This window comes from Dermacentor andersoni, chromosome 7 (assembly GCF_023375885.2).
Source record: "Dermacentor andersoni chromosome 7, qqDerAnde1_hic_scaffold, whole genome shotgun sequence".
Lineage (NCBI taxonomy): Eukaryota > Metazoa > Arthropoda > Arachnida > Ixodida > Ixodidae > Dermacentor > Dermacentor andersoni.
This window is the reverse complement of record NC_092820.1, coordinates 60634134-60659952: the sequence shown is the minus strand read 5'-3', so window position 1 is coordinate 60659952 and position 25819 is coordinate 60634134. Positions and strand designations below refer to the sequence as shown.

Sequence of the window (25819 nt, the reverse complement as noted above, 5' to 3'; positions counted from 1 at the left end):
ATGTACACAATCACGGTACACGAGTGTACGCGCTTTCCGCCCCCACGGCCGCCGCAGCCAGGATCAAGCCTGCGACCCTGTGCTTAGCAGCGCAGGGCCATCGTGACCGATCTACCACGCTGGGCCGTTTAAGACTATGGCCCCTTGCGTGCGACAGAGGAGTATGTCTATCGCACATTGTGCTGCAGGCACTTCAGTGCGCAGATGCACCGATCAGTCGCACATGTTTCCCTGCAACCTCATTCATTGGCTCGCAAAAGCGTCTATCCACTTACTCGTTCACTGCGGCCTCGCCATTGGAAAACCCGTCCTCCAGCGTCTTCTGGAAGCTCTCCGGAAGCAGCCAGGATGCGCCGGCGCCGGCTATGCAGAGGCCTGCCGACACCACGCTTGGCACCCACGGTTCCGTCGCCTCACCCTGCAGTCGACGAAAGTAAAGCGCCGCACTTTCGCACAAGGATGCTCTCCAAGCACCAATGCAAGTTGGTCTATCAGTTAAATTGTAATAGAAAAGGTTATGTGGTAACCTGCAAGGTGGAGGAGGAAGTATTAGGAAATAAATAAATGTTCAAACCAACCGAATGTAGCACAGATCTACAAACGGGTCCCTTTGAAAGCTAGGTTCGCAGTTAAGAAAAAAAGACATTGTCCGCGAACTAATCTCGCCACCACGGCCTTACTAGTGCACTAGCGCGGTCTTTCTACCAATTGAGATAACCAGGAGGCTACAACATTGAAAAGCAAAGCCAAATTTGAGAACTTGAGGCTTGGGAATTTGTTTCGCGATATCTCTCTTGACCTCGCTGGCGTTTGCGTTATACGAAAGTTCCATCGTTCTTGCGGAATTGCTGTTTAGGAAGAGGAAAAATGATGGCAAGCGCAGCGCAGCCATGCCGGTGCGTGTGACCGGAGCCTGATCTGTCGCGGGCAACCGGTGTGGCTGTTGCTGGCCCAAAACAAATACAATCAGGGACGCATCCCTATCATCGCTGGGCAAGTTTTACAACGAAACTGTTAGCCTCTAGTTGGTCGGGATTTTTTCATTGGCTCATGTCCACCTAAACGCATAGGCGCCACCTACCGGCCGCAGCCGCTCAGGCAAACCTCAAACGACAGCTGGAGAAGGGCCTCGGATTTTCCGCGTAACAGAATTATATGTTTTTGTATATTCCAATCCCAATCTGAAGCTGCCATGTCCGCAGCTTGCGTTTTAGTCATACTTTACAAATTTTATGACACAATTTACTCTGAAAATCCAATAAGTTCAATAGGATACTTGCGCTTGGCGGATGGCCTATAAGAATGAAGGTGTATGCTGCACTTCCGCACTCGTACGTACGCGCGACGTGCACTCGCGTGCAATATGAGCTGAAACACGGTACTCTGGTTCAAAAGGGCCCACGGCTGCACGGAGGCGGCCGACATCCGAACATTTGGATAACTAAACACCATTACAATTACTGGTTTTTATTGCATCAATTTTTCGTTGGTCGGTGTTGCCATGGAGTCTTGGAGCCATTTTGCACAAGTGAACCCTGTTTGAGCTCATACTGCACGTGACCGTACATGTGCGCCCAACGTGTCTCTCCTTGATGCGGGGGCGCTGTGCCCGTTGCATCTGTCGCACCTAGCGGCCGCGGCCACTTAGACCTCAAACGGCATCTGGAAAAGTGGGCGTGTCAGCTGACGCCAATAGACAGAATGCACCTGCAGGTGGCGGCGTGTGAATTCACGTCAGTCGGCAAAACCCAATGGCAGATAGCGGGGGCCTTTTCAAGGAGAAGTAGCCTATAGCAACAGATATCAGTGTCGTTGCGGCTGCGCTATGAGGAGCGTGAGTACGAACGACTGCAGAGGGAAAAAAAATGGCAGTACGACTCAAACTCGAGGAATTTCTTGCTCAAAGGCCCGCGCACGTAACGACGTCTAACGACACTTGGAGTGGTTGTACTTGTCTAACGCGTGCAACAGCTTCGCTGTACATGCAGTTTTACAGGGCAGAATGGAAGCCGATATTTGTTTTTCTTTTCATGAACTACTGAGTTGGGCGCATGAATCTAAAGCGAATGGAATGGAATGGAAAACTTTATTGTTTCTTTAAGATATTAGCGAGTTGAGGACGAAGTCTTCATTCTTGAAAACTTTGGGTCCTCTTCAGCCTTGGGTGGGCCCCTAGTCCAGGGCACCACTGAGTCGGGCCACCTCGCTTGCGTGTGCTATGAGGGCCCTTTGGACCCCTAGCTCGCAGCTGGTGAGCCGGCTCTCCCATTGCTCCGCACTTGGTGTTGTATGTTTGTGGAATGTCTTGTTTCTCTCGCATTCCCATGTGATGTGATATAGTGTTGGCCTTGCTCCGCACCACGGGCATACGCCGCAATATTGTGTGGGGAACATCCTGCTTAGTACGTAAAGATTTGGAAAGGAACCCGTCTGCAGTCTACGCCATCCTGCGGCTTCCTCCTTCGTCAACGCTTTGTGTGGTGGGGGGTATCGGAATCTTCGCCCCCTATATAGGTTTAGCAGCTCTGAATAACTGTCCCCGCAAGTAATCTGAGGCTCTCCCGGGGGGACTGAGGCGCCCGCTCGGATGGTGAAGCCTCGAGCTAAGCTGTCCGCCCCTTCATTGCCCTGAATCCCTGCGTGGCTTGGTATCCAGATTATGTTGTGTGTAGGTTGTCCTTCATAGAGCGGTGCTCTACTAAGGATCTTGAGTGCCGTACTGCTTATTCTACCCCTGATATAGTTTCGGCACGCCTCTTGTGAGTCTGTTAGGATGTTGAGGGATTTTCCTATCCTGTATCCTTCCTCTGCTGCCAGTGCAACAGCTATTTCCTCTGCTTCGGTTATGTCTGATACCGCTGCCGTGAGACTCGTGATTAGTTTGCTTTTATTATTAGCTACTACCGCTACTGCGTGTTTCCTGTGTTCTTTTGGATAGAGGGAAGCATCTGTGTAGAATGTGTTGTCTCTCTGCCCCATCGTTCTTTCGTAGAATTCTGCCCTAGCCTGTCGCCTGCTGGTATGGAGATTGGGGTCCATATTGCGGGGGACAGGTTGTATACGTAGTTTCTTCCTTAGCAGGTCCGGTATTATTGCCCTACTACTTTGCGGTTTTTCTATTTCCCAACCCAACTTTGTCAGGAGCGCCCTTCCTGTTGTTGTGTTACTGAGCCTTCGCGCGAAAAATTGCAGAACAACTGGCGAACATCGCTGGCTTCCACTGATGATGGCTGGCTTCCATTGATGACGGCTTTCTTCCTTTATATTGTCACGTAATAGTTCATTCATTCATTCATTCAGAATTTATTTAAGACAACGAAAAGGTTGTCCAGGGTGACGTGGCAAAAGGCATACTTTGCCTGACGAGGCCACGCCACCCGGATGACAGGCGGCACCACAGGCTACAAAAATCAAGAAAGAACATTACATAATAGAACACACATTCAATATTTTTTACACAATACATAAGACATCCTTACAAAACACAGGCTTTCGGCGGAAAAACAAACAGCATACTTCAAAACACAATTCGACCATAGCAGTATTTACAAAACACACTAGTGATAGGTATACGTTCAGTTTTCACCTTTAAGGTTCATTTATGAGCATTGCTTTAATTAACATTTTGTATTTACGTATAGAGGGAGTGTTACGTACAGTATCCAGAATAATAGGGTATTGATTAATTAAGTCAGGAATTTGCCATCCTAACCTCTGAAAACCGTAATTAGTGCGTACACGAGGTGTTTCCATACATTGTTTCCTAAGTTCGTATGTGCTAAGTTTAGTGTGATAGGTGGTTTCGAAGGTTATTTTGTCTAGTTTGTACTGGCGTAATATTTCCAGACATAATTTGTATGTGTGCAGTTTACTTATTTCTAGTATTCCATAAGACCTAAACAAGGGCCAGCAGCTGCGCAATAACTGTATTTTCCCAATAGCTCGTAACGCCCGCTTTTGAATTGCAAAGAGGGAATCTCGATTTGTTTTTGTCGTCGTTAACCATACAAGGGAACAGTAGCTTAAACGGGAATGTATTAATGAATAGTATATTTGCCGTTTTATGGACGCCGGGAGATATCTCAATTTGTTTAAAATGCCAACCGCCCGACAAAGATCACTTCGAAGCTGATCAACATGCGAATTCCATGAGAGATTTTCTTGAAACAGAACACCTAGAAAACGAATTTGCGAGCACTGTTTCAGCTGAGTGTTTTCAAAGTTTAAGTTTAGGTTGTCAGGAGCTTTTACACCTTTTGCTCTGAAGAGAATGTATTTGGTCTTACTAGTATTTAATTGCATCTTGTTTAGTTTTAACCATGTACTCAAGCCGGTCAACCAATAGTTAGCCTTTCTTTCGAGCGCATAGGGGTCAATACCTGAGAAAAAGACATTAGTGTCATCAGCGTACAACACTAGGTTTTCGCTGCCTGGTATATTCACAATATCATTCAGGTATAAAATAAAGAGTACAGGTCCGAGAATAGATCCCTGAGGCACACCATATTTTATTGTTTTTACGTGTGAGGCTGCAGCATTTATGACAGTAAACTGCTCTCTTGACGTTAAATAGCTCTCAATTAAGGTCAACGATACGCCACGGAATCCGTAAAGTGGAAGCTTTCTTATTAGAACATCGTGCTGAACACAGTCGAATGCCTTTCTGAAGTCGAGGAAAATTCCCAGGGTGTGTGCCTTTTCTTCAATGTTGTTTAGAATTTTTTCCTTTATCCCAAGGAGTGCGGTTTCGGCTGATCTATCTTTCCTAAAGCCAAATTGCTCATCGGCTATAATATTTTGCGCGGTGAGAAAACGGACGAATCTTTTGTTTATAACCTGTTCGGCTACCTTTGCAAATACTGGTAGTACTGATATAGGCCTATAATTTGTTAGTTCGTTCGCTGGGCCACCCTTGTGCACAACAGTCACTTTGGCCAGTTTCATTTTCTGCGGAAAAACTCCTGTAGATAAAATAATGTTGCAAATGTGAGAGAGCGGACAACTGATTATTTCACCTACAGCCTTTAGAGGTTTCGGTTTAATTTCATCTGCTCCTGGAGCACAGCCATTTTTTAGTGTCAGAATAATATCTAGCACTTCACGTTCGTCAGTGGGTGCTAAAAACAATGTGTTTGCGGCGTTTGATGCAATGAACTGCTCGCACGGTGAATCAACTGAATTCCCATCGCATGATCCGACTGCAATGAAATGGTCATTAAATAAATTTGCGACTTCGTTGTCAGTCATAGCATCGTTTTGATACGGAACCTTTTTGTGCTGGAAATTTTTTGAGAGTACCTCCCTCACGGTTTGCCACATTAGCCGTGAGTTACCCGTAATGTCTGCAAACTTTGTTATGTAGTATTCAAATCTTGATTTTCTAATATCTGCATTTAATTTGTTTCGAACTTTTTTAAACAGTGTAAAGTCATTTTTATGCTTGGTATTCAGGAATTTTTCAAACAGCCTGTTTTTTTGTTTGATTCTCATATGCAGTTCATGAGTGATCCAAGGCTTTGATCCGCAACTTTGACGGTGAAGACGGTAGCGAAACTACAGAGAAATAAATTCAACAAAGGGGACGCTTGGCGAAAACTGGCAACAGGAAACACGTCACGCTTAGTGTTAATCGCATCCGTTAGTTCGCGCGAGCATCGAAAAAAAAAAAGAATGTGAAATGAGCTTACAGAAAACGTTTTAGCTTTTTTTTTCTTTCCCGCTAGAACTAAAGCTTGTGCACATAAATTACCTTTTACTTTGCGTCTCATTTTCTTGCGTCACGTAGCAACAACCTAAGGCACGCCAGGCGCGATAGATGCGTGCGTCATTCGCCAGTCAGGCCGCCGAAGCCAGTGAGGCCGGTTGCGTATGCAAAGTTCGCCTATTCGGCGACCCGTCTCGTTTGGATGCAGCGTGTTTGTTGGGCTCCCGCCGTATTCTTGGGTTCATTCTGCACTTCGACACAATACCACTGCACTATTTGACTACGGCAAGGGAAGAAACTTTGTTGGATAGTCTGCGACGCATTTCAAGCAATTTTAGCTTTTATGGCACGGAACCGAGACTTGCGACGCAGTTAGCTAAAGACAACTCGGCCGTCCAGGTGTAGATAATTTCAGTTAAAGGCTCGTACTGGGAGATGTTTCCGACGCTTTCTATGAGCCCAACGTTATTATTTATGTAGTTTTTGCTCACGCTCGCCGCACCTGGCTTTGTGACGCAGTTAGCGAAAAAGCAGCTCGGCCACGTACCACAGTTAGTTTCGCGTGTACTGAACCTTACTGGGACAAGTTCGTGACGCATTCTCTTCACTGAGTTGTAAAGGTCAGGGAAAACTGTGCCTTTAATTGTATTTACCTTCGTTGATAACGCTCACAAAAGATACTTGGCCTAAATGCTTTGAACTATCGAGCATGGTCAGACATAACAATTACCCGAACAGATCCCGAACAGGAAAGCACTATTCCACATCAAAGAAAAACAAAAACTCGTTCACCGTTATTCCTGGCTCCGGACTCCGCATTAGAACTAATTAAATGATAATTGAGCAATACATTGTTGAGTGTGATACTTCGTTAGTATTTAGCTGGTGAAACTATCAGCAATTGAAAACTATAGCTTATAGGAAACGCAAGAATTGGTTTTGCGTTAAGTTTGGCGCGCTTAAATCAGAACATTGCGGTATCAAATTCATCGTTTCGAGAACGAGCCCTCGGGCTTTGTCGGCTTAATCCGGGCCCTTCCAACACCATCATACAACAGCGGGGAATGCCATCGACCTCTGCGTAGGCGCTTACCAAGTCGTCGAAGAAGGGCGCCAGAGCTGAGCCTAGCCTGCCGAGTGTGTAGCAAAAGCCCATGGCGACTGAACGCACCACGGTCGGGTACGTCTCGCTCAGCTGGACACGCAGCACTGCGCCGTTCACCGACGTGCCCACCTTACCCAGCATGAGAAGGCCCAGCCGCAGCCACGAGTACTCTGCGAAGAACAATGCCACGCTACTTTCGCTAGACAGGTGCACCGCAGGCATGCATAACGATAAACTCGAAAATGCTGCCAGTTGGCGCACCGAACGGAGAAAAGGGGCAAATATGATGCAAAAAGGGAAAGAAGAAGAGAGAAAATCACATAATTGTGTCACAATTGTCAGACATTACGTAACTTCTGTATATGCAGTATTCCAAAAAATTCATCACATTTTGTCTTTTTCTTTGGGTGACCAGCTGTATTTGTCCTCCACCTGCTTAGGCACAGCTACACAACGGGGTTGCTCAGGAACCTAATGGAGGCCTACTTGATTTGCCCTGCACTTTGTGGATTAAGTTTTCTTCTCCTTCTTTTTTTTGGTGTGTGTGTGTGTGTGTGTGTGTGTGTGTGTGTGTGTGTGTGTGTGCGAGTGCGTGCGTGCGAGTGCGTGCGTGCGTGCGTGCGTGTGTGTGTGTGTGTATGCGTGTGTGTGTATGCGTGCGTGTGTGTGTGTGTGTGTGTGTATGCGTGCGTGTGTGTGTGTGTGTGTGTGTGTGTGTGTGTGTGTGTGTGTGTGTGTGTGTGTGTGTGTGTGTGTGCGTGCGCGCGCGCGTGTGTGTGTGTGTGTGTGTGTGTGTGTGTGTGTGTGTGTGTGTGTGTGTGTGTGTGTGTGTGTGTGTGTGTGTGTGTGTGTGTGTGTGTGTGTGTGTGTGTGTGTGTGTGTGTGTGTGTGAGAAAGCGCATAGCCTGCTCTATAGCTAGCGGTAAAGTGCGCTAAAGTGCCTGACCTTTACAACGAAGTGACTTGTATACCGAAAGATATCGGAGCTCCGAAGTGCTTCGTTATAAAAGCTGGTCACTGTGGTAATGGCGCCTCTCTAGATAATCTTAGGTGTTCTGCTGAACACACCTGAAATGACTACGTCTTAGTTTCAATTTCGCTATTTCGAATTGTACTGAACGGCAAATAACTTAAGTACAACAAATACTGCAAGCAGCAGAGCTGACCAACGAAGGGGAAATAGATTGCTAAAGGGTATTAGGTGGGAGAACAAACTGTATTCGAAAGAGGAAATACATATAACTACACCCTAGAACTACCCTACAAGACAAAGAAACGCACTCCTCTAGTGTGTTAGCGTAAAAAGGAATATTGAAATGTGTGTGTTCTAGAAATATGCGCGTATTTTCTAATATTTTGTAGTACTCTACTTGTGAAGATCTGCGCAGTGCCGAAGTAGATAAGGACTTTTCCGAAGCCGATATTGCACCAGTCAATCAAAAAAAATTTATGGGGGCACTTAAGCAATTCTTATGATGTGTCATTGCAAGAGCATTACTTGCTTGCCGTTGAGTGTCGCCGAGTCATGTCGCCGAGTCTAGCGTTGCGGCGAAATGTTGAGTTGAGAGTGTTTGCGTTATGCTACGGAGTGCAATGTTGCTGTTTATGAGGTCGCAATAATGCTAAACGGCAAAGCGGCCATATCGCTATCTCTCAGATAAGGTTTATTTGCGAAGTTCTCGTTCGTTTTTCACGCACGTTGCGTTGAGTGTTCCTTCTCGATGACACCACTTTTCAACAGGATGACACCAGTTTGCCGAACGATGACAGCGCTTTTCCGAGTGGCGCGATGGTGTTGACACTACATTTCTTCATCGGGTTCGTAGGCGAAGCCACCTCGTACTCTGGCTGGATGTCGTAGTCGTCGTCTGACGGGCACCTGAAGCGCGTTGCATCTTATTCGTCGTATTCTATAGGCACCGGCCACGGCGTCTGCGGCTAAAAGTTGATGTAGACGCGAGGAATTCAACTTCGGACGATGAAGATTCCATCGCGCAGAGCGTTGCGTCACTCCTAGCAGGCGCCATCCAGTGAATCGCCCGCCAGGCAGAGCCCGAATCGCAAGTCACGGCAACATACTCGAAGGAAGGGCAAAGAAGGGAGCAGTAGGATTGCAGCTTAACGCGGGTGAGAGACAACTTTATGTTTTCCCGTAAGAAGCATTACTGTCGCTATTCCCTGCCACAAATAATATCTATGCGCATCTTGTGCAAGTTTGTTGTTTATTTGCTGTGAGACCTAAGCACTTAGCAACGGTAACTTTTAAATCTTGAATATTATGATTGCAACTATGGAGACATGTTCTTTGTTGATCTATAGTAATTTGACAGTACTTATAGGCTTACTTGCATCCATCGATGTCAGCCAGATTCATAGAAATCGAAAAAATATTTTCCACCAACCAGCGAATACACTAAAAACGAACTGTTTTCTTTAATGACAGAATGTGTGCAGACGTCTCACAATCATAAGTGGGCAAAATAAACCAAAGTCACTCAGACTCACTCGTAAAATATATTTTTTTCTAGGGCTCACTTGGTCTCCGAGTCACCGAAATCTACGCAAACAGGCTCACTCAGTCTAACAAAAGTTATACTCACTCTGCAGGGCTCACTCAGTCCCAGCCTCACGAAAATCTGCGCAGCCAGGCACATTCGTAACTCACGAAACTTCTACGCAGCTAGGCTCACTCGGACAAAGACTCATCGAAATTCAACTCATACGGGCTCACTCAGCCTGACACTCACGGGTCGGTCTTTGTGAAGCGACTCACGAGCTATAAGTATCCCGCTAGCGACTACAAGTTTTTTCAGTTCACGATAATAAATGTGAAGCTGGATCGAGGTGATTCCAATGAATCTGAGACTATGTATTCACAAGGTGGTGTTCGTTCGATCTAGTAAATTTGAGTAAAGACATGTGAAAAAAGAGCTTCTGTCTTTCGTATGGAAGCCGTGTATCATGCATGAAGCACACGTTAGAAACCCCAGCTTGTCAAACTTATCTGGAGTGCCCCGTTACGACGTGACGCACATTCGTACTATGGATTTGGCACGTAAGAGCTCAGAAATGTTTTTACATCAAAGTTTGATGATCTACGATGATCAATTATGTAGCCTAGTTCTTCTGAAGTGTACTTCAGCTAATAAACCAATTTGTTTTTCCACTTGCGCTTTGCAAGTCTTTCCTAGGGCACTTCTCAAACACCTGCGCTTTCCCTTACTCATACGTATTGTTTGTGCAAATGAGCTCTTCGTACGAAAAATAAAATAAATAAGTAAATGAAAGCGCTCGCTGTTTGTGCGAGCACAAACCGTCCCCTCTCTCGTACACACAGACAGAAACACGCGCGCACAAAGAAAAACACAATCTCGCACGCACACATACACGTACATTGCCAAACACGTAACACTTACCGTGGTATTATAGTTTGCAGCCGGCAACATTTGCTTTTTATTGTGCCATCAAATAATGTCGAAGAACAAAAAATACCTGTTTTAATCTCATTCAACATACTCAAAGTTCATTTTTGTTCCCTTTGGAAAACAGTTTTGGGGCTCTTCACTTTGCTTTCAGTGTACCATATGGCTCGCATAGGTCGGAAAAATAGGCGGTACTTCCTCAGGCTCATTCAGAAAATATATTGTTCTCTTAGAGCGCAATGAGACTCAGATTAACCAAACATCTGCTGAGCTGGGCTTACACGGAGCCACTCACCAGAATTCAACTGAACCTGTGTTACTCAGACTCACGAGCTGATCTGAGTCTTATTATGTTTGCCGACTCATGCCCTCAATGTCTGCACAGAAACTGGACATTTTAAAGAAACAAATAACTGTACTTGACGGCAAACAAAAACATTTAATGTGCTTACTCTAGCCCCTAATGACACGTGCTTCAATATAGCTGCATTTCTCTCGCCGTTTGTACTAAGTTCATGTTCGTAGGTTTTAAAATAGATAATTGCCATATTTTTGCACACACCTTGATATTTGTATTCGCCCACTGCAGGTAACCAGGAATCATGTACTGAGACTCCGTGAGCCTTATTGTTATTAACAGCCATGAGACCTGATTTTTGTACATAAGTGCGATATCCAGCTCCTCCCCCTCCCACCCCTTCCCTCGACAATTAGTAAGCTGTTGAATAGTGCTCTGGATCTCTACTAACAAGAAACTGTCGTTTGGATGCACTACGCCTGGCAGTTACCACTACTATATGTTGTTTAGGCGAGTCATAAAGACATATTTTAGTGCACTCTTATTTTAGTGATCTTAAGTGTCCTCTTACATAGACATCAAGTGAAGTGTGACAGAGCTCTGTAGTGTCTGCTGTTCCCTTCAAAATTAGGCTTTGCCAGGAATACTGCATTCTCCCTCTATACTTCTTTTAGCAGCTATATATATCGCCTTTATTCACAACTTCACTCAGGAATCACTTTAAAGGACAACAGGGCATACCTATCCTACTCTTCTTTGCATTATAAGTTACGTGTATTTGCTTCGTACCCTCACTTATTATTACACGTACTACGTTCCGCTCCCATATGAGTTCAGCCACATACCGGGGGGCAAAAGCCAGAGGGCGACCATGACCAGCGCCGAAAAGCACATCGTGCCGCAGATGGTGAACCGGCGACGGCAGTACTTGATGAGCACCACGTTTATCAGCTTCACCGGGTACTCGGATGATGCGCCGATGGCGAAGTTCACATACGGATTGCCACCCACGGCTGCCGTGGAGACTGTCATATGGTACCATACCAAGCTGGAAATTATCCTGCAAAGTCGGTCGGTATGTGCTGCGTACGCTCAACCGGGATCGACAGCGCAACTTTTATGGGACAGCTGGTGGCAGACGTTTCTCAAATTTCTCTTCCTTCTCCTTTTATTGTTTTTACAGGGTAGCCAGCCGGTACTTATACTGTCTAGCCTCCCTGTCTTTCCTCCCCTTTTGTCTCTCTCTTGGCAAATTGCCGGCTTCTCCCATTTCGGCTAGGTTACTTGAAGAGAATTGCACTTAATTGCGCCCGAAATACCAGTATTCAGTGAGCCGAGAAATTCTTAATAATGCAATGGTAATTAGGTTAAACCACTACATAACATTGCGCATATTGCCACGTAGCCTGCATTCATGTACAGCACAGATCGCTTTGGACAACGCAAGCGTTGCAGCAAAGCGGAACACCACAAGCGTCCGTCAAGATACGCGGTGTGCGCCTGCCTGCTAGCCTGCGTGTGCACGACCTCCCACGTGGTGCTGCCCCACCAATGGGAAACCACCGCATGTGGTTTCATCAAGAGAGGTGGCAAGCGGCGTTCTAGGACAGTCGCTCGTGGCTGAGGAAGTTTCTAGCTACGTGGCAATATAAAGTCGGGCAATGCTTACATTAAATAAAAATGGTGAGGCAAGTACCAGGTCTCGACGTATCTGTCCTGATGTGCTGAGAAACACACTCATCATCTGTGCTTGTCATTTTTCCAAAAAGCCATCAGTAGGGAAGGCTAAGCGTAATGCCAATATAATGTCGTAGCTGATTTTCTATAGACAAGCTACGGTAATGTTGGGCTTCTGCATTCCTGCTCTGATGATGTCTATGGTTCAGTAGCACCTAGGTCTAGTCAAAGAACGCCAAGCAAGTCAGTAATGAATTTTCAACTTCGTAATGAATTACTAGTGGTGCATGAAATGCGGCTATATAGTGGCAAAAAAAACATTAGAGAGCTTTAGGTCGGAACTTTAGGTCGTTCTACGGTCCGTTCCACTCAGACCGGCGTATCATAACAATTTGCACCCTAATGCGCCTGCGCACAACGTTCATGACGGCAGCGGAACGTAGAGCGCTGCCCGCGTTCCGCTAGGAACTCTATCTTGCGAAGCATCAGGGTGCGTCTAGTTGCTTTCTGTGTCGTTTTACAGCCCAGCTGAGAGCACGTAACTGGCCTCTCTGTGAGGCGCGCTTGTTAGATAAGCGAAGTCAACTCATACTATGCAGCCACTTGAAATGTGCGGGGAGCGGAGCGTAGGGAACGCTCCGCTGAAACTGTCTATTGCCTCTTTTATGCGTAGCATACTAGCCGCACAACCACGCTCTTCCTCGCTGCGCCGCGCGCAGCTACCATATGACGTCATAACAGCTGCAAAAGCGGAGGCTCAACTTGTGCGCTCGCTTGCGGCCGCGTAGCTACATAGCCGGGTCTCAGCTCGTGCGCTCGCCTGCGGTCGCACAGATGATACTGCGGCCTAACTCCCGCTCCTCCCGCTAGGGCACTGACGTCACAACAGCTGCAAACCGGGCTCAACTCTTGCAAGATGGGCTGGGTGGGAATCGAACCAGGGTCTCCGGAGTGCGAGACAGAGACGCTACCACTGAGCCACGAGTACGATGCTTCAAAGCGGTACAAAAGCGCCTCTAGTGAATGCGGTGTTGCCTTAGAAACGAGCCGTTTCTAAGGCTCAGGCGTGCGTCGCTTGCTCAGGCGCACATTTCGTTGCCGCGCCCAACGCTGCGTTGCTCGACGCTCACCGCGTCCAATGCGGGGCGCGTAGTCGCTGCGCCGTAGCCCATTGTCTTACACCCCTTGGCGGGTCGACGGGAACGCTGTCGCGTTCCACTCTTGAAGGCGAAGCAGAGTAACGCATGAGTTGTTTCTTCGTCTAGCCGAACCAAATATAGCCAAGCAACAGCAGTTCACCAGGCTAAACAGTGGTTCAACAACTAAAATAAAGGCTAGTATGCTTCGCATCCTGGGCTTAACCTTAGCTACGCCACAGCCATTTTTTTTCCGCCGCCCCTTCGATGGTGGGGAAAAGCGAGCTAAGCCTACATAAACGTTCCTAATTAAAGCCGTTGCAAAGGTGACGAAGACAATTTTTTTCACAAACATTTTGCGCCCCTATCATTCCTTGTTTGATCAGTGTTCATTACTTCAGACCTCTAAATTGTTCTGAACTTCGGTCTTTTTTGTACGTTGACGTATAAATTACATATTGGTTGCCTTATTCTTATTTTTCATAACCTTGGCCTTCCCGGCGGCTGGCCTTCCTATACACGCTATACAAGCTATAAAAGCTACACAAGCTATACACTGTGAGCGTACTTGGTACGTTTGCCAGAATCTAGCACAGGGTCTTGTGGAGCCGCAACGTACACATGTTCTTCGTTATCTCGGGTTCTCACGGAGAAATACGCATCCTTGGTAGCATCGATATCAGCTCCCCTTCAAGCGACACCTTCATATGGCTTTTGCTTTCGAGTGTTGAAAGGCTATATGCTCAGGTAAAAAATTTACAGCTGTCTTTACGGTGTTGTCGTTTCTTTTTTGATTTTTTACTATTTCTTTTAGTTTTAGGTTTGTTTTGTCATTCACTTCGCGTCGTTTCATTTCTCATATTTCCTTGAACTTTTTTTAACATTGCGCAACATTTTGTAACACTGCTGGGGCGGCTTGGTCCTGCTTACCACGCTCATCCTCGCAAACAGTTTTGATCAATCTGACAAAATAGCTTGCGATGTACCAGCACTACGATGCTACAAGGCACCAAGAAGCCAACCCTTGACATATTTCGGATGGTGGACTCACAGCTGGAAGCTGAACAGCGTCGTTCTTCTGGCCCAAACCTTTGTCGAGAACAAGTCAGCGATGCTTGCTCTGCCAATGTCACGAGCCTAAATGAAGATAAGGAGAAAAACTTTTAAATTTTAGGAGTTAAGTTTGTACGCTGGGCTAGTTGACATGTCATACTGCAAGTTTAGAATGTACAGCACTCGACGCAGGGCATAAAAACGAAACGCACACATAGGCACAAACGTGCCGCGCTACTTTGTAGGCGTTTATTTCCAGGATCAAAGCTGCACATGTAACACTCAGCAGATGCGTCACTGAGCTCAGAGTAGACTGGCAAATAAAATCACGAAAGACACGAGTAGCACCGTCTACATTGCGAATTACATTGATAATTTGTGCAAAGATTATACCATTTTTGTCCATGATGAACGCGATGGTTGGCTCATGCGTCAGCACGCATTGATGAGTAACTAGTCATTTCGTGAACGCTTTTGCCAAACACCCTGACAAGCTTCACGAAAGGCTAACAGGCACTATTAGGCGTAGTGCAAGAAATTGATCTAGTTAGGTTTTTACTCATTTTACTGCTGTACTCATACAGCCTATCATTGAGAAATCTGCCTGTTTGTGCCAGAATGTCATTGGAATAAACCACTATGGTTGCAGTTGTACAGCTTGTCTAGCAAAGAAAAAGTAAAAGACAATTGGGCGACGTCGCGGCAACGGATCACTAGGGTTTACTTTGTGAAAAGGTGTACATGCGAATGTTGCAAAATTATGGTGTGTGGGAAAGCATATCGTTCACTGATCGCTACTCTTCACCATTTGTTCATAGGCCCTTCTTGCAGACATAGTTCAGCATACGTATTCACGAGTTCACCTTGACTGGTACTCACTCCACACTCATTTCAGGGGCTTTACATAAGGCGCTGAGGAGTGGTTAAGGCTGTAAGTGGTCGTGAGTATGAATGGGAGTGAATTCTGGTGAGTTTAAGTGGACGTGACAGTGAACGCCAGTGAGCATGGGTTAACGTAAGTGCGAACAAAGTTCAGCAACGGTCAGTTTGAGTGGACGTGAGTATTAACCTGAGTGACTGCTGGCGAGTGTGAGGGGACCTGAGTATGTATGTGAGTGCTACTTAGATGGTGTTGATGCGTGTGTGAACGTGAGTGGGTCCTGGTAAGTGTGAATGGAAGCTGCTCTGGACGCCGAGTTAATGTTGGTGAGCACGAGTGAGTGCTCACCAACATTAATGTTGGTGAGTGCTCACCAACATTCGCGTGAGTGCCAGCAAGTGTCAGTGCAAGTGAGTATGCGTGAGTGCATAGACTATGAAAGAATTGGTGAATGAGTATGAGTGACTATCCGCTTACTCTGCCATCCTGTGTTTGCAGCCATTGCTTAACCTGTGCTTAAGACCTACGCTTAAGCCATTCAGACTGGGCGGTGTCTTTTCCGGGCATAGAGAATAGGAAACCACTCTCACACATACACACACCAGATGACTTACCGCTGCCTTTTTGCGCTTGGCCTCATCGATGATGTCGTCAACAACATGCGCTGGGGCGTTCCTGGCGAACCTTATGACCACTTGCTTGGCTGCCGGGAACCGGCCCATTGCCATCAGCCACCTGGGAGACTCTGGCAAAAAACTGGGCTGCTCGGTTAAACGCCGCTCTCTCTATTCGCTCATCACTGTTAGTAATATCGCTAGTCGAGACCTACTCGAAATGCCACCGGCCCCTCGAAGTTGCAGCATATTCAGAGTCGAGAAAATAATTTTTCTTTGCGACAAAAACAAGTGTTCCCTGCGCATGGTGCAAAGCATCTTTGTTAATTTATCCGCTATATATGTGCGTCTTCTCACAAACTATATCGAAGTCAGTGGTGTGCTTGTATCTCCTTACTTCTGTCTTATTACGCGCTGTTATTAAATCATGAATAACCACCTTGCATAGAACACCCACATACAAGCCTGAAGACGGCCGAGTCTCGAATTTAATCAGGGTAAATAATTTGAAGCAGTGCCCTCAGGTTCTTATGGAACTTGTTTTCCAAACTAACATTCGACCAACATTTGTATATGCTAGCACAGTTTTCAGACAGGCAAACTAAATTACGTAAAAACAGCTTGAAGTCAATTAAAAACAGCGCTGCGTGATTTTTAACAAAGTGTGAACCCTTGAGCATCACATAAAATATTATAAACAACCGAGTTGGCCTCAATTATTAGGAAGACGTGTTTTCCTGCATTGAACTTTCCTAGGTACTATGTTTCTATGTCGAAACAACGTCTGAAAAATAATTATCGTCGACCTGCAACTATGTATCACTGCGTCATGACCACGAGTAAAGGTAAAAGGATTAGCTACTAGTATTGCTGTTTTAGAAGCTTCATTCTTTCCATGCACTAAGGCAATGAAATAGCCAAGCAGATGTGGCTCAGTGGTCATGCGAATCTGAAATTTCTAATGCGTTGAAACATTTGCTGTATCCCCGAAATTTCTTCTACTTCCTCTTCTTGTTTTGGTTTTTCTCAAGTGTTTTTGTTATGGTGGAAGATTATTTTGTAATGGAGAGCTTCGGTGCATAAGGTACATACCCTACCCTACAGGCTTTGTCTAACGGTGCATATTTATTATTAATTTGAAGTCAGGAACAGGGTTGAGCGATGTTGAATGTAACGCGACATGACCTGCAAGTTAAATTGCTTTTTTTTATTTATGCTGCTTTCATCCCTCTGCCGTAACACCTTCGGCCGTAAGTAGGAATTTCAGTAAGCAAACCAGCTCGGCCGATTTTCCGCCCTGGTAATGTCTTCGTCAAGGCAGCAGTGTATATGCTGTTGCATATTCAAAATGTGGGAATCCCACGTCCGTCGCACGCGCGCCAAGTAGGTTGGAGAGGGGAAACCTTCGATTCGCGGCCGGCGCACCGGAAGAGCAAGCGCTATCAGCGCCACCGGGTGTGTCACGTGAGATTCCTCTGATATCGCCCGAATTTCTTTGGCCGCCAGCAAGCTGCGAGTGTGGAAGTTTCCGGTGCCGCTTTCCGCCGCCGTTTTCCCGCACGTGCTTAGTCAACTACGGTTTATTGCATTAGCAACCTTATGGACACTCCTGGCGCATTTGTGCCGTCGGCGTCGCCGTCGCCGTGAGGCTCTGTGTAAAGTCCAAGGGCGATAAAACCGTCGCCGCGCGCCGTATGCTGTATGTGCGAGTGAAGGCGCGCGAGCGTGAGCTGGCGAACGCGGTTCAATTGCGTGCGCGAGCGAGAGACACGGGCCGGAAGGGCGGCCGGAAGCTCTCCTCTCGCGCGCGAGGCACGGGGTCAGGCGAGGAAGGAGGGATGTTATTCTCCGGCGGTGCTAGGGTGCCTCGCACGAGACGCTCATTTGAGGGATCGCCAGCCGTTTGTGCGCAGGCGCGTGTAAGAGAGGGCGCGAGAGAAACAAATCTGGGGCTTTTGCTCCTTGAATAGATGACTCTGCCTAGGCACTACGGAGCATGGTTCTTGTAGGCGTTTGTCCCTAGGCGTGCTGGCATTGCAGAGTGGGGTCGAGTTTATTTACGCTCGGGCGCAGGCTGCCGGCGCGGTAAAATAGGTGAAGCAGCGGGCACTGATGCCCGATTTGGCGACCGGTGGGCCCCTACTGCGGCCCCTACTCCTCCCCTGGAAAAATCGGTGATGTTTTTTGAAGCTAGAGCGCCGTAAGAAGCAAGAAAGGTTTAAGCCCGCATGACTGACTCAGCACCAGCGCCGCAGGCGCGAGAAAGTCTGTCCGACGTACCTTCAGAGGCAAAGTTCTTATTGGCGTTACAGTAGTCGCGGGCGCGGTAGTGCTGAACTTAGCGTCACAAGTTGGTGGATGGACGCATCAAAATTTATTGAACCGTGTTTTTTACTAATTGTTACAATGTGTCATTATTTCGCATTATTGGCGGCGCCTCCAGGACACCAAAGCAACAAGGGGGACACCAAAACTAGAACCTGGACTGGTCCATGGGTTGGGGCTTGCCGAGGCCTGCGCGTGCCAGGGCTGTATAAGATCGGCTGTCCGCTGTCACGGACAGCCAATTTTTTATGCGAACACCCCATGGAACGCTTCGGCATCCGCGGCCCCAGCCCACGGGCCGCCCTGCTTCCAGCTTTGATCCCCCCCGCTACCCCTTGGTTGCCCTGGAGATCCTGCGCCGCCTACTTTATTAAAACATTAGGTACTCTCCTGAGGCCTCCGTTTGCAGGTTACATGTGCCTTCCTGGAGCAGTGCTTGTAAACAATACAATCTATCGCCGCGACGAATAAGGCGATCGGCGACTTATACAACACCAGTATCAGAGCGTAAACAAACGCCAGCTTCGGAGCGTAAACAAACTCGACCCCACTCGGCAATGCTGGCATCTATCGGGGACAAACGCATACAACACGCGCTACGGAACCTCCTCCGTAGTGCCTAGGCAGAGTCATTTATTCAAGGAGCAAAAGCCCCCAGATTTTCTCTCTCGCGCTCGCTCTTACTTGCGCCTGCGCAAAACCGGCTGGCGATCCCTCAAATGAACGACTCGTGGGTGCCTAGAACGACTCGTGAGTGCCTAGACTCGTGGGTGCCACTCAGTACTGAGTGGAGACATGCGCGGCGTGTACTAACGTTGGGCACGCGATTGGTGGACACTGTACTGGACGCCTTTAGGCTGTTTCACATGGCGCGATTTTCAGTCAGCGACACAGCGAATTCCGTCGCTCAGCGACCGCCGCGACGTCGTGGGCTCTCCGCGACTGGATTCCAACAAGTTGGTCGCGCCGTCGCTCAGTCGCAGCGATCGGCGCGATGTGGGAGGGGCAACGTGTGTTTCACCGCGCGCTAGTAGCTCTGTGGAGCAATGTCGCGCGTCGGTTCTAGCTATGTTTAGGGCGTACCCACCAGCGTTTGAGGCTTAGGAGCTTAATACATTTTTTTCTTTCGCTTACACAATTCGTTTGAAAGGAGAAACTGCACGCTATCCAGGTCGGGAGAAGGACGCCGCTTCAACATAAGGCACGTACCCACTTGATCGCCGCCGTCGTCAACCTCTTCATCCCTACAAATTGCGCCAGCTGCTTATATGCATGCACACTCAACAGTAGTTTTTTTTCTGCAAAAGCAAATACTCATCCAGTAAAAAAAGTTGCGGCTTCCATAGTAACAACGAAACTAGAGTGTACTAAACGGAACCACCCCACCGACGCCGCGCAAGCCGCACGCTCATACTTGCTGTGTTGTGCAGCACCTCACTCACCGTATCTGCAAGCTGTCGTAAAGTCTCAACGCTTTTAAACGTTAAAAAATGGTGTACCTATTCTATTATCGAATAAAAATAGGAAAATTCGAATATTTGACTAGTTTCCATGTAGTTTTTATTTAACGATGCAGGCATGGATACTTTGTGAGCAGGAGGCAACCTTGCGCATCGCTGCGACGGATATCGCGCTGCCGCAAACGCATGTGAAAGCTGTGAGCGAAAATCGCTCTGCGACGTGCGCGGCAGAACGATTTTTTTCGCCCCAATCGCGCCATGTGAAACAGCCTTTTGGCGGACGCCATTGCGACGCGTTGCCGGCGCCCGTGTGTCTTGACAGCGATCTGCGACGTGGCCAAAGTGCGCACCAGCGCGCGACTCATCTTCAAAGCGATCTGCGATGTTTGCAGGGTGCGCGCAATGCCGGTAGCTTCGTATGCGCTGTGCTTTCGACGTTTCGCTCGCGTTGACGCGAGAGGTGCACGACGGTCAATTCGCTTGCTGCTGCCGTGATTCCTTACTCCAGCATTTTAACAGCGAGTTTCCGCGCCCGTCGAGCGAGATGCGTTGATGTTTACCTGTGCGCGCTTGACACCGTGCTTTTTATTAGGTAATTATTCCAAGTTTATGCGGACGATAAAGCTACTGTAGCGTACTCGCCCCCTGTTAAAACACGTTGGGTTGAATCCATGATAGAGCGTGTAAGCGCGACTGTACAAAGACGTAGCAAGAAGCAGACACACAAAGACCGCGCTGGGGCCTCTGTGTGTCTGTTTCTTTCTAAGTCCTTATTGAGTCACGCTTACACGTTCTATCATTCTTAATTTAGTTCGTAAGCGAATGTTCACAAGCTTATACGGCCGATAAAGCTACTATCTTTACTTCGTACAGCTATCTGCTAATTAGCTATCGCAGTCGGTGCTGGGCCTTTCGAGCGGAACTGCGACTTCTTTTTTTTTTTTTTTTTTTTTTGCCGTGGCAGTCACCACCGCTGCTTTGCTAAGTCGTAAGCCCTTCGTTACCTCAGGCAGTATTCTCTTCGAGGAAACGCTCAATGATGCCAGCTATATAGCTGGCTGGCCTGCTCGGTAATTGCAATCGTAATAAATGCTTTCCGAATGTACACGTGCTTGTCCTGCATTGTTTCCTCGAGCTTGTACCGGAACGCGCTTGATGGGCAGGCGTGCGCCCACCGTGGGGCTCGGTGTGCCGAAGCAACCCGCCATTATCATCCTCCCGTGCACCGACAAGGTTAAGCAACACAAATGTTTCGCATGACCCTCGCTTGTCTTCTTGCACTGCAAATGTGCTTTACGATCAATACGACCCAATTATTACATTTACGTTAGTTAAAGAAATAGCCAAATTACTGTCAGATTTATTTACAGTAGAAGCTACAGTATTATCAGTTGCAGCTTAATAAATTTGTAAGCAGGAGTTTCGTTGACTTGTGTGCTTTATTATCGTATATGGCCGCAACTAATTCACCACGTTGGCGGAACAAGCTCAAGTTTTGGACAAGTAGTATCCAATAGTTCCCATCCTACGGGAACCGTATGCACTGGTTCTTCGAGCGTTGCTTCGTTCCTTAAAACAGTTTATTCACTTTCCTTTATTCAATTAAATATCTTTGGAGTGATGAGAATTTTAGAAGATGCTGAAGTCGGAGAAACATGAAAATATAGAGCGATGGCAGGAGCAAATATAATAGCAAATAGAGAACAAACAAAGAAGACCATAACCCGACCGTGCATGCGTCGCTGATTGTGCTTGCATTCAGCTCGCTCAGGAGATAGAATAATCCACTAAGTACCATAGCAAAACAGCTAAGAATTTGCAAAAAGTATTTTGCTGCCGCGAAGCAAATTTAAACGTACTTTCTCCAGGAAAAACTTCAATAAAATTGCTGCGTACGTCGTTAAAACATTCCAAATAAACGACGCTCCAAATTTGAGGAAACTCAATAAATTAAATGTAGAAATAATGGGTCGGGTGTGAGAGGCGTACTTGGGCACCTTGCCGCTACAGTTATCAGCGCACTGTCAAAATTGTGGTCGCGAGACCAATTTTTAGAATAAAGCTGGCTTATCAAAACAGGGATAGGTCGTGAGGTAAAGCATGATCGAAACTTCTTATAGCAAGAGAGGAAAGGCTGAGGAGTCAAGAGTACTTTAAGACGATACAATGAACTGATGTTTGCTCCACTAGCAATATAACAGCGTGAATCAGATTGTCTTCTGTGCGTTCTTTTTCCTTTTGTATGTTCTAGTGATTAGATTTACACAGCATGTTCGGTATTCTATATAGTCAAACCTCGACATAACGAACCTAGATTTATCGACATTCGCGATGTAGCGAACTATTTTCATTTCCCGATTTTAGTTCCATTGAAACCCGCGTGTTTATTTTTCGCGATTTAACGAAGTGACTTAGTGATAGAGATTCGATTTAACGAAGCTTTCGCTCATTTTAATCATCTACTTGGAACCGGTATGGCTAGTAAATCTAGCAAAGTGCCATGTCGGCCGAGGCAAAAGATATTTAAAGCGTCCTTCTGCATGAAAATTTCGAGCGGCGAAGCCACTGTCGAAGCACGGGCGCCGGGATTGGGTACGCAGGATACACCGGTGCGCCATTTGTCGCGTGGGTAAACAGCTCGGAGAAACACGAGGGCTGACGATTCCTTTTGCGCAAGAGGGATAGGAAGGGAGTGAGCGGGCGGTACCGTGATTCAGCACGCGCTAGACAAAAGGCGGGGGGGGGGGGGGGGGGGGGGCGGTCCACACGCGCCGGACGCAGGCTATCGCTTCACGGCAAGCGGAAATGGATGGTGCCTTCACGCGCATTTTGTAGTTTTCTCGCGTCCAGCGTTGGCATTAGCCTAATCTTAAGTTTCCGAACCACGGTACGAAGCGCTCGCTCGCGCTGTGACTGGGAGTTCGTGGTCATCGAGGGAGGTCTGCTAATGTTTGCCTGAGCGCGCGTGACACCGATAAAACTACGAACCTTACCTCGTGTAGTCTCTGTGCTATCACCATCAATGTTCCTCCTTAATGGCGAAACTGACTTCTTTTGTCTCAGGAAAGTTTACTCAGGCAGTCAAGACCAATATCTGTATCTTTTTACACTCCGTTCTTAATTTGTGGGCGCCGGCCGTGGGAACTCTGCGTGGTCAGCTATGGCCTCCAATCTCGGAGGCCATAGGCCACACACCCAAATCTCGGACGCGTGAGCCACATCGATGTTTTGCTCTCGGTGCGATCTCCCCCGCATGCGGTGGCGCTCATAACCGTTATATTGTGGCCCAACCTTCTTGCAATTTGTTTACAAGTGCTTACTAACAAAATGTTTTACACCCGGGATGCTGTGGGAATTTGTGAAGTTGTGTTTATTGGGGAAATTTTAAAACCTCGAATTAACGAAATTTCCGTTCTAACGAAGTTTTTATCTACAAGTACAACTTCGTTAGGTCGAAGTTCGACTGTATAAGGCATTTCCCTTACAAATAAAAGAAGCCTTACTTTCTCTGTGTTCCGTCCATGCTGCAGTTCCTGTCCCGCAGACAAGAGATTTCAGCAAGTGACAGAAGAGGATTCTTCAAAAACGAGCAACAACTTTATAACGACGGTGAGTAGACGGCGATACGCAGCTGTCCTTTCAAGTGTCATCTTATATAGCACGAAAATGGCCTATTACAACCCATATCTTGCTCGCGTTTTGAAGAAAATAAGGCAGCGGTCACTTAGCCTTGGCTATAGTGCCGCGGACGAAACAACTTAGGGTCAAAGACGTATGCAGTTTCGTATATCAAAGTAACAAAATGAATAAAATGAAGACTTGGAATTATAATCAAGCAGATAATTAAACATTGCCTAATAATAAAGAAGCCTAAACATGATAGTGACATATTAACAGTGCGTACCTACCAGCCGAGCACGAACAGCGGCGCCAGCGGTAGCGCTGCGTATAGCTGCGTGGCACGCCATTCCCGCGTCAAGTAGTGTAGCCACGGCAACAGCAGCATGCCCGTCGTCCAGCCATTGCCCATGGTCATTGTCGGCATGTAGCGGTAGCGCGGCGACACCGTCTCCATGACTTGGCAACCGGCAACAGAAGTGTACGGAAGTTGGTCGAAGGCGTCGCTTTCCGAATGCCGCGTTGTGATACAAGAGATTTCGGCGAGAAATTCGCGAACGAATGGTCGTGCTGATGAACTGCTTGTTGACTGTTCGTTCCTTTGCGTGGTTAACAAAGTAAGAAGTTCTTGCACAATGGAGTTTATCGTATACATGTTATTTTCTTTCCAGAAGGCGTCAGAAAACGAATTCAAGCTGTGGGAAAAGACAACAGCCAGGCTAAAGGGGGAAGGCAGAATTTCTCGTAGACTAATATGCGACAAATAATGGTGACGCTATGAGAAAAGGGGAATGTGATTCATGCCCGGAGAGGCAAACAAATTTTAATTAAACCGGGTATGTTCACATTGGAACATAACGGCTGGCCTACAATAAACACGAGAGGGAAAAAGCAATAGAAACTACTAAAGATGTAAGAAATTCAATTCTCGAAGACCCTTCACGTTCAAAATGTGCATAACAATAAATTCTACTCCTCTCTATCTAGCTTCCTTAGGGGACGTCGCCTTGACAGACACATGTCTGTCCTCTTGTAGAAACGTTGTTCCCGCACTGAAATGTTCTCCTTGCTTGCCCATAATGCCTTGAACACTCTAAATGTCTAGGCAATATCTTGGCATGCCTTTTGATTTGTCCTTATCTATGCAATATCCTTAAGGGAGTTCGAGCACGGCGTGGAATTAGTGTATAGGAGAGAACTCATAAAACGCATTCTCTGGACAAAAAAGAAACAAAAAAACTAAAGGTGCTAACATTCCTATTTGTTGCCGAGGATGCAGACATAAAAACAATGACGCTTACAAAGCAGGAAACAAACAAACAAAACGTGCTTTGTTTGTAGTTTGTGCGCTGTGTCATTCGTCAGCGCTGTGGTAAAAAAATCTTTTGCCTTGTTCACTCTCTTGAAATTTCGGTTACGAACAAAAGTCGAAAATAAAGGCGACGAAGCATTCCGAAATTCAGGGCTGGTGAACACAGCACAAGACGATAAAAGGGACACGATGCGACAGGTCAATCGGATTTTTGAGTGACGCTTCCTAGACAGTCTCGTTATTTCGTTCTGCACAAGGTTCTCAGATTTTTCGCAATATTTTTGTGCTCGTTGGCTGACAGAATGAGCCCTTCCGCTGAAAAACTCAGTACGCTTCTATGTCAGGGGTAAAGAGCTGAATACGTGCTGTCCGGTGAAGTTACGATGCTGAACCACTCGCATGAGCACGTGTCGGCGCACTGTCCTATCGCATCATGTCACTTCCTTTTCGCAATGCAACTCTTCAACCCACCGTGTTTTTTTCCATCAAATTAACAAACTGCAATGTGGTGAAATCAATGTATTTATGAAACACTCTTAAAACTAACTTTTTTTCTTAGTCTAGTCATGGACCATACAAAGTCTGGCGACTATCGTACAATCACGTGTACTGAAGTCGTTCGTCGCGACCCGCTCCTCGAATGTTGTGCCCTAGCGGTTGCTGACGCTTGTTTACTTATAGCTGCTACGAAGGACGCACTACTGGTTCGGTTGATGGAAACCCAAAGAAGACTTCGTCGAAAATAAACGTGTTAATCGAGCAACACTGAATTGGGTGAGATGCAACTGGCCGAATTCGAGAACGTTCACGGAACGTTGCTGACACCGCAGGCGCTGTACTTTGCGCACGCTCTCTCCAATGTAACAAAGAAATCGTTTATTTGAAATCATCATGGCCTCCGCTAACGTCAGAAGACGTAATGTGCGCTACGATTGCTGTACTCCTAGAGGCAATAGCGGCAGATACGCTAATACAGCCGCGGTAGCCCTTCGCGGAACGGCATTGCGCGACGGAGCATAATGCGACAGCTGACAAGTAAGCTAATAGTTTCTACAACGAGCATTAAAATCCTGCTTTACCTTACTGTGAGTCCTACTAAAGTCCATGCGAGGTGCTAGCATTCAGAGTACATTGTTTATCGGGAAGTTCTCGCTCAGGGACCAACCACTCGGACATTGACAATGGTGAGTTTGTTTTTGTCGGCGTTGTCAGTAA

General features: G+C 46.9%; 1 protein-coding gene across 2 annotated transcripts in view; it reads right to left on the bottom strand.

Moving 5' to 3' along the window:
* Positions 1-25819, bottom strand: part of LOC126534410 (organic cation transporter protein-like) — an 82453-nt gene that overhangs the window by 14398 nt on the left and 42236 nt on the right. For both annotated transcript variants that reach the window (XM_050181694.3, XM_072289203.1), the window contains 6 exons: positions 23583-23751; positions 15890-16031; positions 14394-14479; positions 11375-11589; positions 6798-6979; positions 276-418 (listed from right to left, as the gene is read on the bottom strand). In XM_050181694.3, the coding sequence (XP_050037651.2) occupies positions 276-418; positions 6798-6979; positions 11375-11589; positions 14394-14479; positions 15890-16031; positions 23583-23751 (937 nt within the window). The remainder of the gene's footprint in view (positions 1-275; positions 419-6797; positions 6980-11374; positions 11590-14393; positions 14480-15889; positions 16032-23582; positions 23752-25819) is intronic.